This window comes from Lipophrys pholis (assembly GCF_963383615.2).
Source record: "Lipophrys pholis genome assembly, chromosome: 19".
NCBI classification, from domain to species: domain Eukaryota; kingdom Metazoa; phylum Chordata; class Actinopteri; order Blenniiformes; family Blenniidae; genus Lipophrys; species Lipophrys pholis.
In genome coordinates, this window is record NC_137647.1 from 16,236,426 (window position 1) to 16,254,788 (window position 18,363).

At 41.0% G+C, this 18,363-nt stretch overlaps 1 protein-coding gene across 1 annotated transcript; it reads left to right on the forward strand.

Annotated features, from left to right (window-relative positions):
* Positions 1-4,714: 4,714 nt before the first annotated feature.
* On the forward strand, positions 4,715-18,004 carry shisa9b (shisa family member 9b). The gene is made up of 4 exons (XM_080488314.1): positions 4,715-5,570; positions 7,122-7,222; positions 13,233-13,373; positions 16,177-18,004. Exons 1-4 carry the CDS (start codon positions 5,059-5,061, stop codon positions 16,557-16,559), a joined length of 1,137 nt encoding a protein of 378 aa, XP_080344440.1. The 5' UTR covers positions 4,715-5,058; the 3' UTR covers positions 16,560-18,004.
* Positions 18,005-18,363: the final 359 nt, after the last annotated feature.

An 18,363-nucleotide genomic window follows, 5' to 3' on the forward strand; every position in this document is an offset into this window, starting at 1 on the left:
CCAGAGCCGCCACCTGGGATCCAAACGCCCGAAGTGAAAGCTGACAGCTTTTTGACCCACTAACTCTTGATAGGCAGTCCTGTGGACGTGTCGGTCAGACGAGGAGGGTAAAACTTTACTTTATTTCAGAGCACCTCAGAGTTTACACTAAGAACAACTCACAAATCAAATGTACAGAATACAAATCCACTAATTTGGAGCTGTAATTAATGTTTGTCAACAATCAACTCTCACAGTTGGTCCAATTGAAATGATTCCAGATGATCCACAAGTGAATCAAATTAGGTTTTAAAATCATAAATAATTTAGTCGTGTTTTCTGCCCTCAGATGGTAGAGGTGCTAAAACAGAAAGGGAACCTGACAGTTTTCACATAAGTGCATAGAAAAACTACATGGGACAATACAATGACAGGAGTCTGCAACTTTTATAACCTCAGGAGCTGTTTCTTTCTCTTTCCACCAAGTCAAATTTAACTGGAGCCGCAAAACACATTTAACCCTTAAGATGAGGATAACACAGCTCTTAAAGTTTCATATAGCTTTGATATATGAACGTAAACGGCGACTTATGTTGCATTTATGAAGTTTCAATTACAATTTAGGGTGGTGAGAATTTCATTTCATTACATTTCTGGACTAGATACTAGACGTTTCAACCTTCTTTTTCAGCATTCTGACGTTTTAGCTGTTTTATCCACTTTGGCTCTTTTTTAGTGTTTTTTCCCTTTTTTCTTTTACAACTCCGAGTCATTTAAGAGTTTTTTTTAAAGTTGTTTTACTTGGGGTTTTTTTTTTTGCCCATTAGTTGTGGCTTTAAGCCATTTTTAACATTTTATTTGTGACTTTTTTAAAAGGACCCCTTTTTTTTTTCTTTTGAAAAGGACTTTTTGTGAGTGAATTAAATGAAAACATGATAAAATGTTTGCTTAGGTATAATTATGTGATAGGTTCAAAGAGACCCTGCTCTATAAGGTTGATCAAAGTCAAACGTTCCCATAATAAATGCGGACCAAGACAATACAAGTTAAACCTAGAATGAGTCCTAAAGCACCTCCACCGTTTCTCTTTAGTACTTCACCGTGTATCAAGGCAGCTTGAGTCAAATCAGAAGTCATGTACTCTGGTTTGTGTATTTGACTTTGTATTGTGGAGCCTCAAGTAACACCAGCATGAAGGGAGGCGAAACGGCTGCAAGCAGAAGTCACGATGCTGAATCACATGATGGACGACTGTGAGACACTGTCTCATCGTGATCCCAAAACGTGTCTCAATATGATGCTCACTGATATTTCAGACTGAAAAAAGCTCTGCATTTAATATCAACATGGAAAAATAAAGGTTTATAAAAAGTCTTGGTGTTTTTTTGAATTATGCTTAAATTAAAAAAATGTATATTGGAGATGGTCATTCCATTGGCACTTGTACTAGTACTTCCAAGATAGCTTGCTTGTACAATATATTGCAGGGAAAACACCTCAAAGTCAAATGAGTCACCAAATCAATTAAATATGCATTTCTTTGGAAAGTGTAGAAAAACCAAAATACCCGGAGAAAGATCATACAGAGCTAGGAATAATATACCAACCCCTATAGAAAGATATTATGACATATGTACATTGAGTGATATGGAAGATACAATTTTCTAACTGTCTTTCTTTTCAAGTTAAAATTTGTCCATTAATGAATGTTATCCAAGGCAAGACGCTGAGCGACTCTATGAAAACAAAGAAACATGAACAAGAGACAAAAATCTACTAAGATAAATTAATGAACACAAACAAGTCACACGGAGATCAAAATCTCAGTCATAAAGTGTGAAGTATCGGTGTGCTAAAGCAACATAAAGTCACTCCAGCATTTTTTCCACACTTGCTGAAACATTAACACAGTCAGCATTCAGTAAGTGCTGATGTTTTTCCCATGTGAAGGTTTTGACATATCACTCCATTTCAGACTGTAATTATAATTAACACTTCAGATTACCAAGCAGAGGCTCAATTACAAACTAAAGTACTGTTCAAGTAAAGGTAAATAATACCCTTCTCATGAGCTACTCAGAGTATTAGTTACTCCTGTTGGGTGTTACATGTGATTGTCCCGTGGTAAAATATCTATGTTGAAAGATCATTTCTCAAACAGATACAGGGCAGGGATTCTCTCTGATTAAGTTTGAGAAAATTCAACTTAATTCCAATAATCCAGTTAGAACTTGTGGAGCAAAATTCCAAGTCTTTTTCAGATTAAAAGTTACCCTGAAACACGAATACAACGGTGACCCCACGGGGCGGAGTGCCCTCCAGCTCAGCGCTCACACGGTCCCCTTTGTATTTTCCCTCATGTGACCGACGCGTCCCTCAATCGTAACAGAACAAGATAGTGTTCAAATTCCCCGCTGTGTCTCGGGTGTTTAATGAGGCTCTCTGCCTGTCTGGGTGGAATTACAGCCTTGTCACCTGCCCACCTGCTCCCACCTAAAGTATGGCACGCACGCCACCGACTATCTGGCAAAGATGCACCAGCTGGACTCGTGCGATCGTCGCATGGCGGCCCTGTAGCTCAGACTTGCAGAGCTTGACGTAGTCCATGTTAGATGACTGTAGAGCAGCCCTGTAGAAACGTGTGTCTTTCTTTTCGTTTTTTTTTTTTTTTTGGTTCTTTCTGCATCAAAAACATAACCTCAACAGATGGAGCCGTTTCATTAAACGACTGGTCATTTTAATTGGAGCACCATGTTCTTTTTTTTTTTTTTGATTCAGCCATTATTTACTCAGGTATAATGTGTCAGCAAAAAGGTCACTTTCGGTGCTTCAGACTCCCATAATAAATAAAAGAACACGCAATAACACAGATAAAAACAAGCGGACCAAGCTAATCCACAAAAGGGCTTTCGCAATTATAGCTTGCATGAATTAAAAAAATAATTCGGACTATTTCATTTGTAGGATTCAATAATTGAACATTTCAATAAAAATGTCTCCATCTGGACTTCATCTCCTTCCTACAACAGCTGTACTGTTTTTCCACTTTGAAGGGAGTCTTAAGTTTTATCCTCCGGGGCAATGCAAACTATTTATAGGGAACTTTAAAGATGCACAAAGACGAGACAAGCACAAGCTCCCCTGACAGGCAATTGTAAATAAAAGTAGCCTCCCAGAGCTAAGATGATTCAACATCAAACAAAAAGACGAGGAAAAAAGAGTGAGCTATCTCAAGTGGCAGATGGTGAGCCTCCTTCCGCTAATCATAATTTTAGATAAAAAGGTTCTTCTAAAAATAATTTGCCAAGTTGCTTTTCTGGAGATCCATACTTGTCAAGGCCCCTTCATCATCTGTTCCTGTTTGTAAATGATCTGTAATTAATAGCTGGAGTTGGCGTATAGTCTGTGCATGAAATGAACCCTGAAATGAAGTGCTCTGCGTGTGATTACAGCACATTGGAGGAGATGGGTGAAAGTTTAATCAAACCATAATTAAGACTGCAATGTTGACATACACAAATATAACTAAGTGTAGATATGTAAGCATTATTTTACACTGCAATCTCTATGTGCAGTTGTGTGATGTGCTGGGGAATAGATGCTGGGGTTTTCAAAGTAGGGGAGGATGAGCGTAACTTTGCAGAGCTAGATCAAATATTTGATAATAATCATCACTATTTCTTCTCAAAAATTTAATTGACAGACTTTTTCTTTCTGCTTCTGCGCCCCTTAAAGATCCCTGGCACCCCCCGAATGATAGCTTTAAAAACACTTTCATACAAAATCCAACCAGAAATTAGATTGAAATCAAACATATCATTAAGTCTCGCTGTCTGTAGTGAAATAATATGACCATTAATGTTTTGTGAATAAATCTCCAGGATATTGGATTCAGCCCTTTGCAGGAGCTGGACAGATGGAGTCTAAAACAATAGTTTAGAGAAGCAGATGAAACTGAATGGCAGTTTTCTAGGATATAATTTGTGTTACAACTGTGTGGGAGAAGTGACAGTAACAGAAGCCAGGCGGGTTACAGCTCTAATTAAAAGTGCTAAACTTAAACACTGGACATACTTCTGGGGGATGATCACTTTGAAGAAGAGGTCTAAAACTACTTTGTTCTGCTGTGAAGACAAAGTCTGTATGAGGACATTGTTATTTATTTAAAGACAAGATTTCCCTCTATTTGTCCAACAATTTGTGATTACATTGATGAATGGCACAAAGAATGGATGAATGGATCATTTTAAATCACAAAATACTAACATTTATTACTCAAACAAACCCAAAAAATCTGCTTGCTAATATTTTATAAACGTCCTTATGTAATTTTTGCAAGTGTAAAACAACCAACGTCACAGAGTCATCGTGTACAGAGTTTGTCAGAGTGATTCAGTCTTATTTAAAACTTATCTAAAACAGTGGGTAAACAAGTCATCATTAACTTGGAATTTGTGTTTCTATTGTTTTATACCATAATAAAATCCAATCAGTCAATCTGGCAAAAACTCTGCAGATCGGTTTTGTGCTCTTAATGCTGTTGGTGTGATTTTGGCCACAGATTTTTTTATCTTTACAGTCTTTTTTTTCACGCGACAACACAATAATAATGGGCTGTGCGGGGTTGTAATTAGAACCGTTGCGCACGGCTCTGCTCTCATTGGCTCTCTCCCTCTCTCCCTCTCTCCCCCTAAATTCACTCACTCATCAGGTCCTTTGCTTGGTCTCTTTCTTTCTGCCTCTCGGCGTGTGTGTGTGTGTGGAGCGCTGCAGCCTCAGAGGTGTCTTGTCTGTCACCCTGCAGTCAGCAGCCAGGGCGCACTGATGCTCTTCAACTATTTACTACTGTAGACTTTACTTTGGCTATCTGACCTCCCTTCACACTTTTTTTTTTTTTTTCATTTTTACTATTGCTTTTAGTCCAAGGACTGAGAAGTGAATTGTGGCAGCCGTGGCTTTACGCATGGAGGTTGGAATCAGCCTCCCCACCTTTACGCATGGCTCTCTCTCCCACTCTGCAGAAGGTTCAGTCGGGCTGATGAGAGCTTGTGTCAACAAGGGAGTAAAAAGTGAGTAACCATGCGGGGCACTGAGCTGCTGCTCGGTTACTTTCTGGTGAAAGTAATGGTGTGCGACGCGGAGGGCGAGCCGGGTCAGAGCGTCGACGACGGCTTCATGCTGGTGACCGGGTTCAACGAGTCCAAGGACGCGGACGGCGGAGTGACGGAGAGTCCGCACGTCGAGGACAAGTGTCGCGGCTACTACGACGTGATGGGCCAGTGGGACCCGCCGTTCGTGTGCAGAACGGGGAACTACCTGTACTGCTGCGGCACCTGTGGCTTCAGGTTCTGCTGCGCCTTCAGGAGCTCCCGGCTGGACCAGACCACCTGTAAGAACTACGACACCCCGCCGTGGATGATGACAGGTAGACCCCCTCCCAAAGTGGACGTGGCGCTGGAATCCGCCAAGGATAAGACCAACCTCATTGTCTATGTCATCTGCGGGGTCGTGGCCATCATGGCTCTGATTGGGATTTTCACGAAGCTGGGTTTGGAAAAGACGCACCGTCCAAACAGAGAAAATATGTCCCGGTAGGTCATCTGTTTTCTTCCTTCGGTTGTTAGTTTATAGGTGACACTTCTCTTGGCCAATCGTGCTGGTTTAAATGTACAAAAAGATTAAAAGTTGATCATTTTGTGTTGCGCAAACCTTGTATAACTAAATAACAGCAACAAGTTGATCCATACATAAAAGATAGAAAACATTTAAAAATGAGGTACAGCTTAACATAGAACTAATTTAAAAAAAATAAATTTCACACATCAATTTCACCAATTTGTCACTCAGATCATTCTGAGTTGCAAACCTGCCCATCATCGGTGCTTTCCATGTTCATGGGTGGTTCAATAGAAATTTTCAGCTATAATAAACCTCATTAAAAAAAATCTACAAACGAACATTTTGCCTGAGATCAACTGCATGCATTGCCAATGAACTCAAACACATGATCATTACAATTTCCTGCACCTCACCTTTGTATTTCTGTAAGGAAAATGTAGAATGTGCCTTTGAAATTGTGCCCAAAATGACAGCATGTAAGTGAGTAACACACACAGGCTTCATTTTTCTAAAACATGCTTCATGTGTGGACACAATTAGGCTCACTACTGTTTTGCTGCCCACTCAGGAGAATGATTTCACTCTGAGAAACATTTCTGATCAAACATTTGTAATCAATTTAATGAAAAACAGTCAAATCAAAATATTAAAGCCCGAACCACATGAAGCAGATGCTGCTTAGACATTTAGATGAGAGTTCTTCGTTGCTTAAGTCAACATTACTTGAATCTGAGAAGGCCCTTGTGACAAAAATGTAATTACAATCCCAGGAAGCTTTTGATTTCCACCACTAACATCAAGAAAGCAGGCCCTTGATTTACTGCAGGCATAATGCAAATGAAGCGACTGATGTATTACAACATATAATACATGTTTGCGCAGGAGATTTTTAATGCTGTAATGAAAGAAAAACAGATTTTGTTTAAGTACAAGTTAACATTTTTGGTTAAAGCTGCCATTTTTGCTTTAAAAATGTAATTAAGGTTCACATCAATGTCACGGCTAATGTAGTAAAGCCCATTTGATCTGAATTATTCCTAACAAAGTGCTTTTGGACTGCCATAGATTAAAAATGTAATTTTTTTTCCCCAAACAGCCACACCACAACGTAAACTCAAAAACCAGCCGGATACGCTTCATTATGGTTTGAAATCCTGGCTGGTTTCCTCACATACGCACAGCTGAGCCACCGTGCTATAAAGTGGGTGTGAATGTTAGATTACTGCTTCCATGAAGTCACACTCGGCTCTTCCTTCGTCGATACTGAAAGATGGGAGCATGTGTCTGGAGAGGGTGTTTACAAAGCTGTTAAACAGATCTGAGAAGATGCTGATAATATGAAGTTATTAACAGAACAGGGTGGAGGCTTTAAACTGAGACACAAAGAAAAACGGTGGTTGTGCGACTTGTTTTTCGGGGGGGGGGGGGGGGGGGGGGGGGGTGGGATCACATGAATGCTTTAAGTTTCCGCCGTTGACAAAACATCCCACAACGTCCTCTGCGACTGTTCTTCATGTTTCCAGAGCTCTCGCACAAGTGATCCGCCACCCTGCCTCTGAACATACGGACGACATTGGATTCGGGCAACACTACGAAAACATACAAACCAGAGTTAACAGTTTCCGTAAGTATCGACTATTTCTGCCTCCATATTTAGGACAATCTGCTGGTTTTCACGTAGAACATCAAGGTGCGACTTGCAGTGCAGATTGGGTGGGATTCATGCATCCATTTGGTCTAAAGAGGACCTTTAAATCTGTTTCCATAAGCACACCAAACAAAAATAAACCAAGTGGTTCTGTCAACTCTTGTGCATCGTCTTGTTTGAATGCTCGACCTTTCACAATAAAATATACTGCCACTGGTGAGTCAGTTCAATCTGTAGAGATTAGATCTAAAGGAAGGTTTTTAGTATGAAATCACAGATACACCCTTGTGTAAAGCCCAACAACTGTTGCACCTGTTACACTTTTAGTTTAGAACTAAAGTTTCACTCGGAATAGTTATTTTATAGTTATTAGTAATAAATGTAATACTCGGAGGCATGTAGAGTCAATTTCCTGCTCTGATTTATCAGTGAAACCGGAAGTAACAGAGAAAGACGAAGAAGAAGAAGAAGGAATAAAATCATCCGTCCCAAATCCTGAAGGCTGCTGAGGCAATTAGTCACACCCACAGCGATCACTTAACATAGACACTAATTACCACTGACAACCAACAGCTCTTTCTTAGCCAGTCCTTATTGTGTGCCACAGCCTCACACAATATAGTTCTTCCTCACGCTCTCATTCATCAGCACCAACGCCGACACGCACCCCCACGTACAGAAAATGAAGAGTTCTTATTAATGCCTTGATCGCTTCAGTCAGTAAAGGTCTCTTCTTGTTTCTTCCCCCCCGTCTCACTGCATGTTGGATGATTATGGCAAATGGCATTGCATGCAAAGGAAAAGCTTTGGAGTTTCCTTTCTTCATAAAAGCCTGGTGAGGCTCAATACTATTGAGGTCCAATGTCAGTATGATTCACATCCTGTTCAGCTGAAGGTCAGAAGTTAATGACAAAACGTAACAGTGATCTGATCCACTTTATGCTTCAATTATATGTGCCGTAGTAAAAACTAAAGTGAATAAATAGTTGACAGGAAGTGTCAAGATGCTTCACTTTAAATGAAAAAAGCTTCTCAAGATGATTTATTTGAAGAAAATTAAACTCAGTAAATGTTGTGGCCTGTTTTCACGGACCCTCGGGAGAACAGCAGGTGATTTTACTCATTCTTTTTTAAATATTTCCTCATTATGAAAACGTGACATTTTCGTCGATAATTGACGGTACTTTTAGAGGAAATTCAAAAAACAAATCAAAGAAATATAGATATGTGTTAACAAGTCTCTTCACAAATGTTTAAATAATTTTAAGCTGTGCAGATTATCCCCAGACAGGAATTTCATGATGGTCGATCCTCAACATCGACGCGCTCATGTTGGGAACGTGCGCTATCTGGTAGCGGGAACGTTACGTAATCAGTCTCACTTAATGATAGGACAACAGCACTGACAGCTTTCTGCATGTGCCATTTAACTTGTTGCTAAATGTGGCTGCCACAAGGCCACTGCGCCTTCTGTCACTCAGCCGTGTCGTACTTCCATAACTGAACCTGGAGACTGAAACGTACCCTGCAGATTTTTTTGGCTTTGGCTGACCTGCCCTTCGTAATCCCCAAAAACGAACCCAGGTGAGGAATCATTATTACAGCTCGATGTCAGGGCTGTTCAAATCCAGTATGCAACCAGTAACAGCCGGAAGTTTTTGTGCTAAAATGAAAACTATATTCCATATCAGCCATGTGCACGTTAGTCCTACCTGTTTGCTGGTTATTGGAAACCCGTTTTCTCATAACCAGTTTTTTTTTTTTACAGCCAACAACCTCGCTCACTTTTTGTGGTTGACCTATGAGAAAGATTTAATACTGCGACATATCACACATCCGTTCTTGTAAATAGTGTAAGAAAACTGGTCCACATGCGTGCAATGCAAACACGCATTCAGTGGATGGAGTCAGGTCGACAAAATAACAAGCGAGACAAGTCCTCGTTAAAATAAAGTTGAATATTCTAGAAAAGAAGGAGCAGAAACCATAAAGAGAGCAGCAATTCTAAATGTGTTCTGATCCCAATTTTGTATTTGAGATCGTTATTGGGAAATGAATGTGGGACGAACTGTGCTGAAGACGACGCGGCTTCCCTTTCACTTGGTGACCTTGAGCATGTCGATCCGTGGGGGCTTACCGAGACGATGAGAGGGATTCTGTGTAATTGAGTTGGCCACACCATGGCGATGATTGCTGTTTCTTTTGACAGCGGTCCTTGAAAGGTTACGAGAGGTGAGGGGATATTCTTGCCACACGTACAGCAGTGCTTTCCTGCGGCGTGTCCCGGCTATAATAGTCACTGTATATAAGGGATCTATTGCCTGTCAAAGATTCCAAAGATCTGTGAGACTGGGCTATGAGCTCTCATTCTCTTCAAGCGTTACAGTTTTTGCGAGCTGGGTTTCTTTGGCTACCAGTACTGTCTCCTCCGTGTCCTGGTGGACATCTGCGTACACGGGGCAACTGTGGAGTGTGGCCTCTTTTTACTCCAGGCAGCCAGCCAGAGAGAACAAAGTCTCCGCTCAGTGCCAACACTCCACTGGTGCGTGACAGTCCATTTCCTCACTTCCAGTTAGAAATGAATTTCAGCTGCATTACTTCTGACAGCAGCTCCCAAAACGTGGAGTCGGTCCGCGGCTCCGGTTCCACCTGCCACATCCTGCACGCCGAGCACCTCAAATCTTCAAGCAGATAATTACAAACCCACGTCATGAGGAGCTCAGAAGATATTTGGATGGTGGCAGAAGGTTGGTGTGTGGCATCACTGCGGAGAATAGCTTCGCTACAGATGGTTGGCTTGAATTTGCTTTATAGTCGCGTGCAGCTGGACCAAGGTTTGAAGTGCTTTAAACATTCTATAAACTTCAATGTCCCCACTGTTTGGTCTTAGAAAGAAATCTCCCTGATTGCACAACATGTTGGCATCCGAGGTGCATCTTTCACAGTCCTGTTATGATTTTATGATACAGATGACGCTTCATTAACGTTTATCCATCATTTCTTTTTTGTTTTGGGACAACTGTGAGCCGTTTAAAGTGATGAGTTGGACGACTTATTTCCAGCCTCTCCATCTGTGTTATTTTTAAATGATACTTCCTTTTTAACCCTAATATGTATTTTTAACTATTATCCGTGCTGCAAAAATACTAATAAGGCTGCTAGTTTGATGAAAACCTCTTCACACAGCAAATACACTTGACTGAATAAAGACGTGCTTTGACATTGTAAAGTATTGATTGTGAGAAGTGGCACTTGATTCACAGGGAAAAGAGCAGCTGATAAAGAGAACAGATTGGACTTTGTGAACTTGATCTTAGTTTTTCTTCTGTTGATGATCACAATAACTAACATTACTACAGAAGGAAACCCAAAGATGCGTACTTTATATCCTAATTGAAACACACTACATTATATCTGATTTATATAACAGATTAGATCCAGTAATTATAAATAGTATGAAGAATAACTTGGCTCAGCTTTGTATTGGTCATGTGTATATATAGAATTAAAGTCTATAGTTTGAGGTTCACATTTTCTGAATTCTGACAGGAAATGACACCATATTGACTTTATCGAAAGCAGACTGTCTGTACATAAAAGGACCCTTCTCCCTGTATCATTTGTTTCGGGGGCAGATCCCAAAATATCATCCTCTTAAATCTTTTATGAGTTCCTGGGAGGTGTCTGCGTCTGGAGTGTTAACTTGCTTATTTCCAGCAACAACCGTGGCGTCTTTAACCTTACGAGTCTCCAGAAGCGCCCCAGTTTTCCTCCTGAAGCCGACACAAAAGCTGTGACTTTGACAACAGTGCAGACACCCAACGACACTCCGTCAGCAGAGTCAGACAAACCTTAAAGCACGAAGATGAACGACTCCATACCAGCACTGAAGTTAAAATCCTCTTTCTTTTAAAATATACATGGAACTGACCATGTTTTCTCTATTTAGGTTTTAAACGTGGCAACCAAAGCATTCAGCATAGGGTGAAATTACTTCCTTTTGGTGGTTTCTATCTTGAAGCTGAAACTGTGACTGTGACCTTGACTGGAGGATCAGTTAAGTGAGGCGAGACCACAGAGGTGGTGTAGATTACAAACTTGCTCCTGAGCGGCATCGCTAATGACAACGAAGATAATTCCTAATGGAAATGATTTACCTGTTAGGAAAATACATGGGGCCACATTTGATCTTGGACGTGTGGCTTTCAGTGTGTGGGCGGGGCTTGCCCCTTGGGGGTTGCCATCATGGAAAAAAAGGCGGGGTCAGGGGGATGCCTTTTCTGACATCTTAATTAAACACAGAGTTAAATTGAATTGAGTAACTGTAATGGAGGCAAATTCAAATTTTAAAAGAAGCTTCAGTGTAACAGTTACAACATATTCAGACCATTTAAAGACTTACCAGATGTTTCAAAGTCAATACAACTAACCAGTAAGAGAACAGTTATGCTCTTTATTTCGTAAGAATGTGAAAAAACATTAAGAAGTCCGCCAGCCAGGACTGACTGCTTGTGTGAGAAAAAGCATGAACCCTTGAGGGGGAACTGGTTCGGGGAACACTATGTTTCTCAATCTCATCTTCCCACACTTTAAAAATGCCTGCAAAATAGCTCATGCCTGTTTCTTACATTCATGTGCACAACAGACTTATGGAAAAGCAGCGTTATTATTCTGGTTAGGTCAACTAAAACGGAAGTAAATCCAATGTACACTGCATCAGCAGAGGAGCTTGTCAGTTTCACGCTGAATGAGGGTCCGTGTCCATGGCCCACTTACAGTATGAAACTGAAGCAGGTCAATAAGCTCGGAAAAAGAACCTGACGAGTTAACACAGATAAACCTGATGTCGGGACATCAGACTATTTCCACTGTTTGGCTCTTATATAACTGAGTTTGATACGTTATCTGTGCATGTTAACAAGGCTACTCTGGCTTGTTTTTTAAGGTCATGGTTTTCAATAGAGCTTAAAGATTGTCCCAATCATCCAACAAACACTGAGACATCATTTGTTTCTGTCTGGTTAAAAACAACCTTCAGATCTGATCCCACTCATTACACCGTTCCCTTGTCGGGGTGTGATGAAGTGGACGATTTGTTGAAGCTGTCCTTTGCATCGTTTCATGAGACAGCATTGATAATTTGAGACTTTCCAAATTAATTAGCACAGTAATAAAGTTTCTTGCTGACCAGTGGGGAATAAGAGCCTAATTAACCTATTTTCTGTATTAATGATGTGTTTTTATCAGACACATTCTAGTCCAAGGACTAACGCACTCATCATATTTAAACTTTACAAAATAACCTTTTCTTTCCACATTGGCAGTAAAACCTCCTCAAACTCAGACCACCTTTGAAATGAAATGAAACGGCCTGCATCATCTCGATGCATTTGCAAGTACTGGAGCCGATCCATTAGCATGTTGCTATCTCTACTCGATGTACAGGACATATATACATCCATGGCACGTACAAGCAGCAGCCTGCTGAGAGTCGGCACGTTCTACCAATCTCCTCCGATCCGAACAAGAAGACACTCCGAACATCTGTTTGCTATGTCATGCCAGTAGGCAGGGGGCCAGTCCATTTGCTGTGCACCCCTTAATTTACCAGATGTCTACTGTAGGATTAGTTCGGTTTTACAAAGAGCCGCGGTGGCTCTCCAGCTGGGTCCCCAGAAAAGTCTACTTAAGGGAAAGTGACACGACCGAGTTAAAGATGCGCTCATTGGATATTCACCTTCATTCTGTCAAGCCGTATTTTGGGAAATTGACGTGATGCAACAGCCACTTAGAGGAGAGCAAGTCGCTTTAATTTAAAACACTGAAAACAAGGATGCCTGGTGTCTGTTCTGTACCATGTTTAGATGATTAAGATGAATTTGTGACTTGTTGCTGGGGAGATGTATTTTCATTATGTTGAAACTTTTACATTTATACTCCTTGAATGCATGAACAACATGAACAACTTGTGTTTCCTGTGCTTCAGACAGCAACCACATGAACAACGTGGCTCACTCACCAACCCTGATAACTCAGCCGTACCCGGCCGTGGGACCGATCACCAGCCCGTATGAGCAACAGAAGCCTGTGAAGGATCTCAACAAGTACACCTCACTCAAGGCTGTGGGTAAGACTTTATTTCCCATGAGCGGACGTTCATAATTTCATCTGATAAAGTCGCGCAATACATTACTCGAGTCTATATCAGTGATGAGGGTAAAGGTGTGGGTGACTTTATAGATTTGCGCAGAAAAATAATAGAATGAATTGAAAACAAATACATAGCGTGCATCATCACGATGATATCAAATCAATAATCCCTGAACTATTGCTCCAGGCGCAGTTCATTTTGCACTTTACTACCAACAATCTATTTCAAGTTCACAATCACAATTATGTAAGACGTCTGACTGAGATTTGATCAGACAAACAAGTATAATGTTTACAGAGTGCAGCATTTAGGACACCATCTACAAAACCAGCAGTTTCTCTTTAAATAGAAATGTGGCTGTTTTGAATCTCTGTCAGATCTCTTGCTGACAGAAATCCCTGTGAGTTAATCCACAGTCCATCAACGCCAAACGCAAGAGGACCGCGGAAAGATTATTTATAGAAGCAAGTTCGCTGTTCTTCTGTTGTACTAATTGTGGAACGTCTGCGGCCGGCGCATGGACGAGAAAAATCTGCTAAGACGGAAATAGCGTGCGTGAAGAAAAAAACCTTTTCTTATTTTAATCTTGAAATATTAACGTAAACATTTGAAGATGTGAGCTGAATCAGTGCAGCGTCACAAACGAATCGTCTATCTTACAAGTTTTTGTTTATCAGTTTGTCGGTTTAACCGGTCCCATGCTTAAGAATAAGGTCTTCAGCGTGTCCTTGCAATGTAGACAAAGTAAATGACGGAGGAAATAAATAAAGTTAGCTGAATTAAAAACCAACAACCTTCCATGATCTGCTTAAACCCCCTGATATAAGCTGAGAAAAACCCTCGACGAATACAAGAATAAAACAGTATCATAGTGAGGAGTGAAGGTATTTGTCGGTGTGAAACTGATGCCATTAGCTCTGTGAAAATTGAGTCTTTTTTTAGATTCCACCTGAATCAATTAGCTGTGTTTGATGGAGTCGGCCAACGGAAGAGATGACAGCTATCAGCAGGTGTGTAGTAGATCCAATCACAGCTCTCTCTCTCCCTCACTGTGATCCACACAGGCAGCCCGAGCCCCTCCGCTGCTGATCCACCAAAGTGCCGTCAAAATAACTGATCATTAGGGAAAATAGAAATGGAGCAAAAACCTCAGTAAATGAGCCCGGGGACAGGAGACAATCAGGAGTAATCACAACACAAATAGGTGGGAGCGTGGTGATGGGATGCGGCGACGCCACACACACTGCGGCTGCAATACTGCCAACGATGAGCCGATCACAACTACTACGATCTCACGTCTCTATTCCTGTATCAGGTGTGATTCACGGCTCAGGTATTGACTGCCTCTAATAAAGAGGCCACATTAAAGGTTATCTGAGAGACATCTCATTTGAAAAAAAAAAAAGAGAGAGAGAAGTCTGAAACCCACGGGTGGAAGTGACAAAGGAGAACACAGGAGCCTCAGGCGGCCTGGCTCTTTTACTGCTGAAGTGCCAAAAAAATACTGTTTTCACAAATAGTCTGCACCTGATTAGGCACCTAGAATCTCACTTCAGTGCTTATTATGGGCAAATTAGAGAGGATGATTATAGCGAGACGGATGCCAAAAGACAGTACGTACTGTGCAGTGGTCTTCTGGCAAATGTCAGAACCGTGCCCGACGCTGCACCGAACGGCAAACATGTCAAATCCAAAGAGCAACTGCATGTGTGTTTACTATATTTTAATTGGCGCAGATTAAATTTTAGACAGGTAGGCCCAGTGTGAAAACAATTTTGGAAAAATTTGTGTGTGATGTCAGTGTATCTTCACCAGATGATTAAATATAATCAGCATTTACCAATATTTAAATAATCAGCTAACAACCAGCATGTGCCTCATTCCCGAGGGCCAGCATGAACCTTAAAACTGACATTGATTGTATTTATTGATATTCAGGTTAATCTTTGCATGTGTCAAACAATGTCGTGCCCAGCTTTCATATTGCACCATGTTTCATGTTCAGATAGCGTACAATATTACAGGCTAATCATTAATAATATATGATTTAGATGAGCTGTTATAGATAACAATGGCTTAAATACCGAATCAGAAACAATGTTTTTGCACCTTAATGCATATTCAAACTGTAAACAGTAAAACTCTTTCCTGAATGATTATTAAGATTACTACTGAAGTTTGCAGGATTAGTTTTATGTTTAGTTTTGGAGCATTATTTCTACCACAGTGTGGCATTTTCCAGAAGGAGGTACATAAATGTGCAATTTTGTGGGTTGAGATACTTTCTTGCAAGTGTTTTCACACATATCGGCGCATGGAGCTGTGGAAGCAAACAAGGAAATATGACAATGCACCAGCAGATAGAAACTGCTAATTAACATGGATGTGAATTTGGATGCACATCGGTGTTAGATAATGACTGAAAGTAAACAGAATTTACTAAAACTTCTCCTTGTATTATTTAAGAGTAACATAATGGGAGACTGAAAATCTGTTTGGACGTCTGAAAATCTGTGTGAACGTATCTGTTACTTCGCTATGGTTTTAATCAGTAAATAAGTCAACAAATCAACATCCAATTAAACATTAAAGAATTTTGGGGAAAGAAAACAAGTAAGATCTGTGTTTTGGTAAATTGGCTGGAGTGTGAACTTGTCTTTTCCTTCACTCTCGTCACTTCTGTGTGTGCAGTTTTTAGAATGAAGTTTGTCGTTGCTCTGCAGAAGCAGAGATACAAGGAAATACTCAATCAATCCTTCTTTCTTTGTGCGTCTGTTAGCTGAGAAAGCTAATGACAGCTTCCACAGCAGCCGGCGGCAAGTTATGGAGATGACAACCAAGGGAGGTCTTCCCATGGACGGCATGGACATGGAGCCGGAGCTGAGTAATCCCTACAGCCCCCCGAGACAGCTGTCCACAAAGCAGAATGGACACAAGCACAAAAGCTCCAGGAGCCACAGCTCACAGTCTCTGTGCTACAGCCAGAGTGCTGCTGCCAGCCCGGCCGTGCTCAGGTCCTGGGAGAGCAAGGAGACGCTGGGACTCCGGCACAGTTACGGCCCAAAGAAACTCTGCATCATTGAGCAGGAGCTGCACGGCGCTCGCTACATGCCTCCACAGCCGTACTTTGTCACCAACAGCAAGACAGAAGTGACGGTATGAGACGACGCGGTCTGAACGTCAGGCTACTAAGGAAGGAGGCGTCTGCAGATGGTTGGCGTAGCGGATGGCGGCACAGACTGTAATATGTGCATTTGCGTTTGTAACGAGCAGCATTTAGGAGGAACCGTTGCAGGAGTCTGTATCAATCATTGTGCCTCACAAGGGGACCGTGATGAATATGTTGTTTGGTGTTCATTAATATCCAACAGGTAATGACACACCTCAAGTATTACAAAGATGTAACACACAGAGTACGGTTGTCATTATCTACTGAGAAACCTTATTATGTAAGATTTGGTTAAAACGACATTGTTGATGGGAAAAAACATTTTTACTCAACAAGAACTGGTGAAGCTGTGGTGGACCGATGGACCATTGAGACTGTTGAGAAACGTGTGCCGAAACGTACAAATTGATGTTTAAACACAGTAAGAGTTACAATAAGCCTCGATCTTCATTTTCCTCCAGTCTGAACCGTGTGCACCCTCTGAAACATTACCCCTCAAAACACCTCAAAAACCCAAGTTAAGTGAGGAATGTGCTCATTTTAGAAAAGAAACCTGTCAGAAAAGAGGAAGATGATCTGGTTTGCTTCCATTTTGGTGAAATTCATCCACTAAGTCCATCTGTAAAAGTGTAGCTGTTGACTTAAATCTACTTAAAGACACATTAAATAGTCTGTTTCAATGGATTCTGTAAATGTGGTACCTCATTTAAGAAAAACAAAAATCCTTTGGATGCAGATGAATGAAGTCAATCCCAACAAACACAATCAGAACAAGGAGAAACATTCTGCTTCTCTGCACGGCGAACCACCAGTGTCGTATTGGTGTGATAGTGCCTCTCGTCAGTATCGGCATGTGTGGGATGATCCTGGAAGATACTGTGCGTGAAGCGCCAGTGTTTGAGTGTAAATGGTTTTAACCTTAGTTATCCATTACGCTCACAGGAAAAGTCCTCCTCAGTGGGAAAAATTTTGCATTATGGTGAACAAACCTTATTTTTACTGACGATATCTGGTCTGATCAGCACAGATGTAAACTGTAGCAGTTAGCGCATGTTAAATGAGGTTAATGACGTTCTGTCAGAATGAATGTAAAACACTATGGGTCCAGTTTTTACGAATGATTCAACTCGGTGACCTGTAACATTTTACTGAGAAATTAATCTAGGTATTGTGTTCTTTTATAAGCTAAACACCTGATTTACTCAAAAAATAGCTGCACTTTATCATTTTTTACACTATAATCCCAGCCAAGGAGTATAAAAAGATGCACACGCCTGCCTGCAAGTCTTACTCATGCAGCTCAGTATCTGCAGCAGCTCAGTCTGCATCCATGACTGCTACACAAGTGGGAAGTGGGAACTGCTGGTGTCAAGACAGATATTTATGTATTCTCAAGTCTGCATCTCACACAAATCAATAAAAACGTATAACAAGGGCAAAAACAATGCGCACTGTATTTGTATGGTTTGGTGGGAAATTCACTCTCCTGACCTTATTAATCTACTGTACACGGGATTATTTCATGGCCATGAGAGCTCTGGTTGTAACTTTTCCTTTACACAATGTGCATAGTCCCTCTCACTGAGCGTTCTCGTTTTGTGAATGCTTTGTTTCCTCGTTGTTTTTACTCACCGTTGTTAAAACTATAGTTGTTCAACAAAAAAAGATCAAATGTGATATCACACGTTCAAAACACAATGAGTTTGGCCGGTTCAGAGAAAAGCACCTCACAGGTCTCACAGTTCACCAGTATTTTGTTGTATCACTTAGTTTATTATCAACCGAGTGGAGTGACTA

Bases quoted from the DNA above. Each gene is read 5' to 3' on its own strand.
- shisa9b (XM_080488314.1), top strand. From the start codon at position 5,059: ATGCGGGGCACTGAGCTGCTGCTCGGTTACTTTCTGGTGAAAGTAATG. The intron at 7,223-13,232 runs GTAAGTATCGAC...CCTGTGCTTCAG, and splicing joins AACCAGAGTTAACAGTTTCC to ACAGCAACCACATGAACAAC. The intron at 13,374-16,176 runs GTAAGACTTTAT...TGCGTCTGTTAG, and splicing joins CACCTCACTCAAGGCTGTGG to CTGAGAAAGCTAATGACAGC.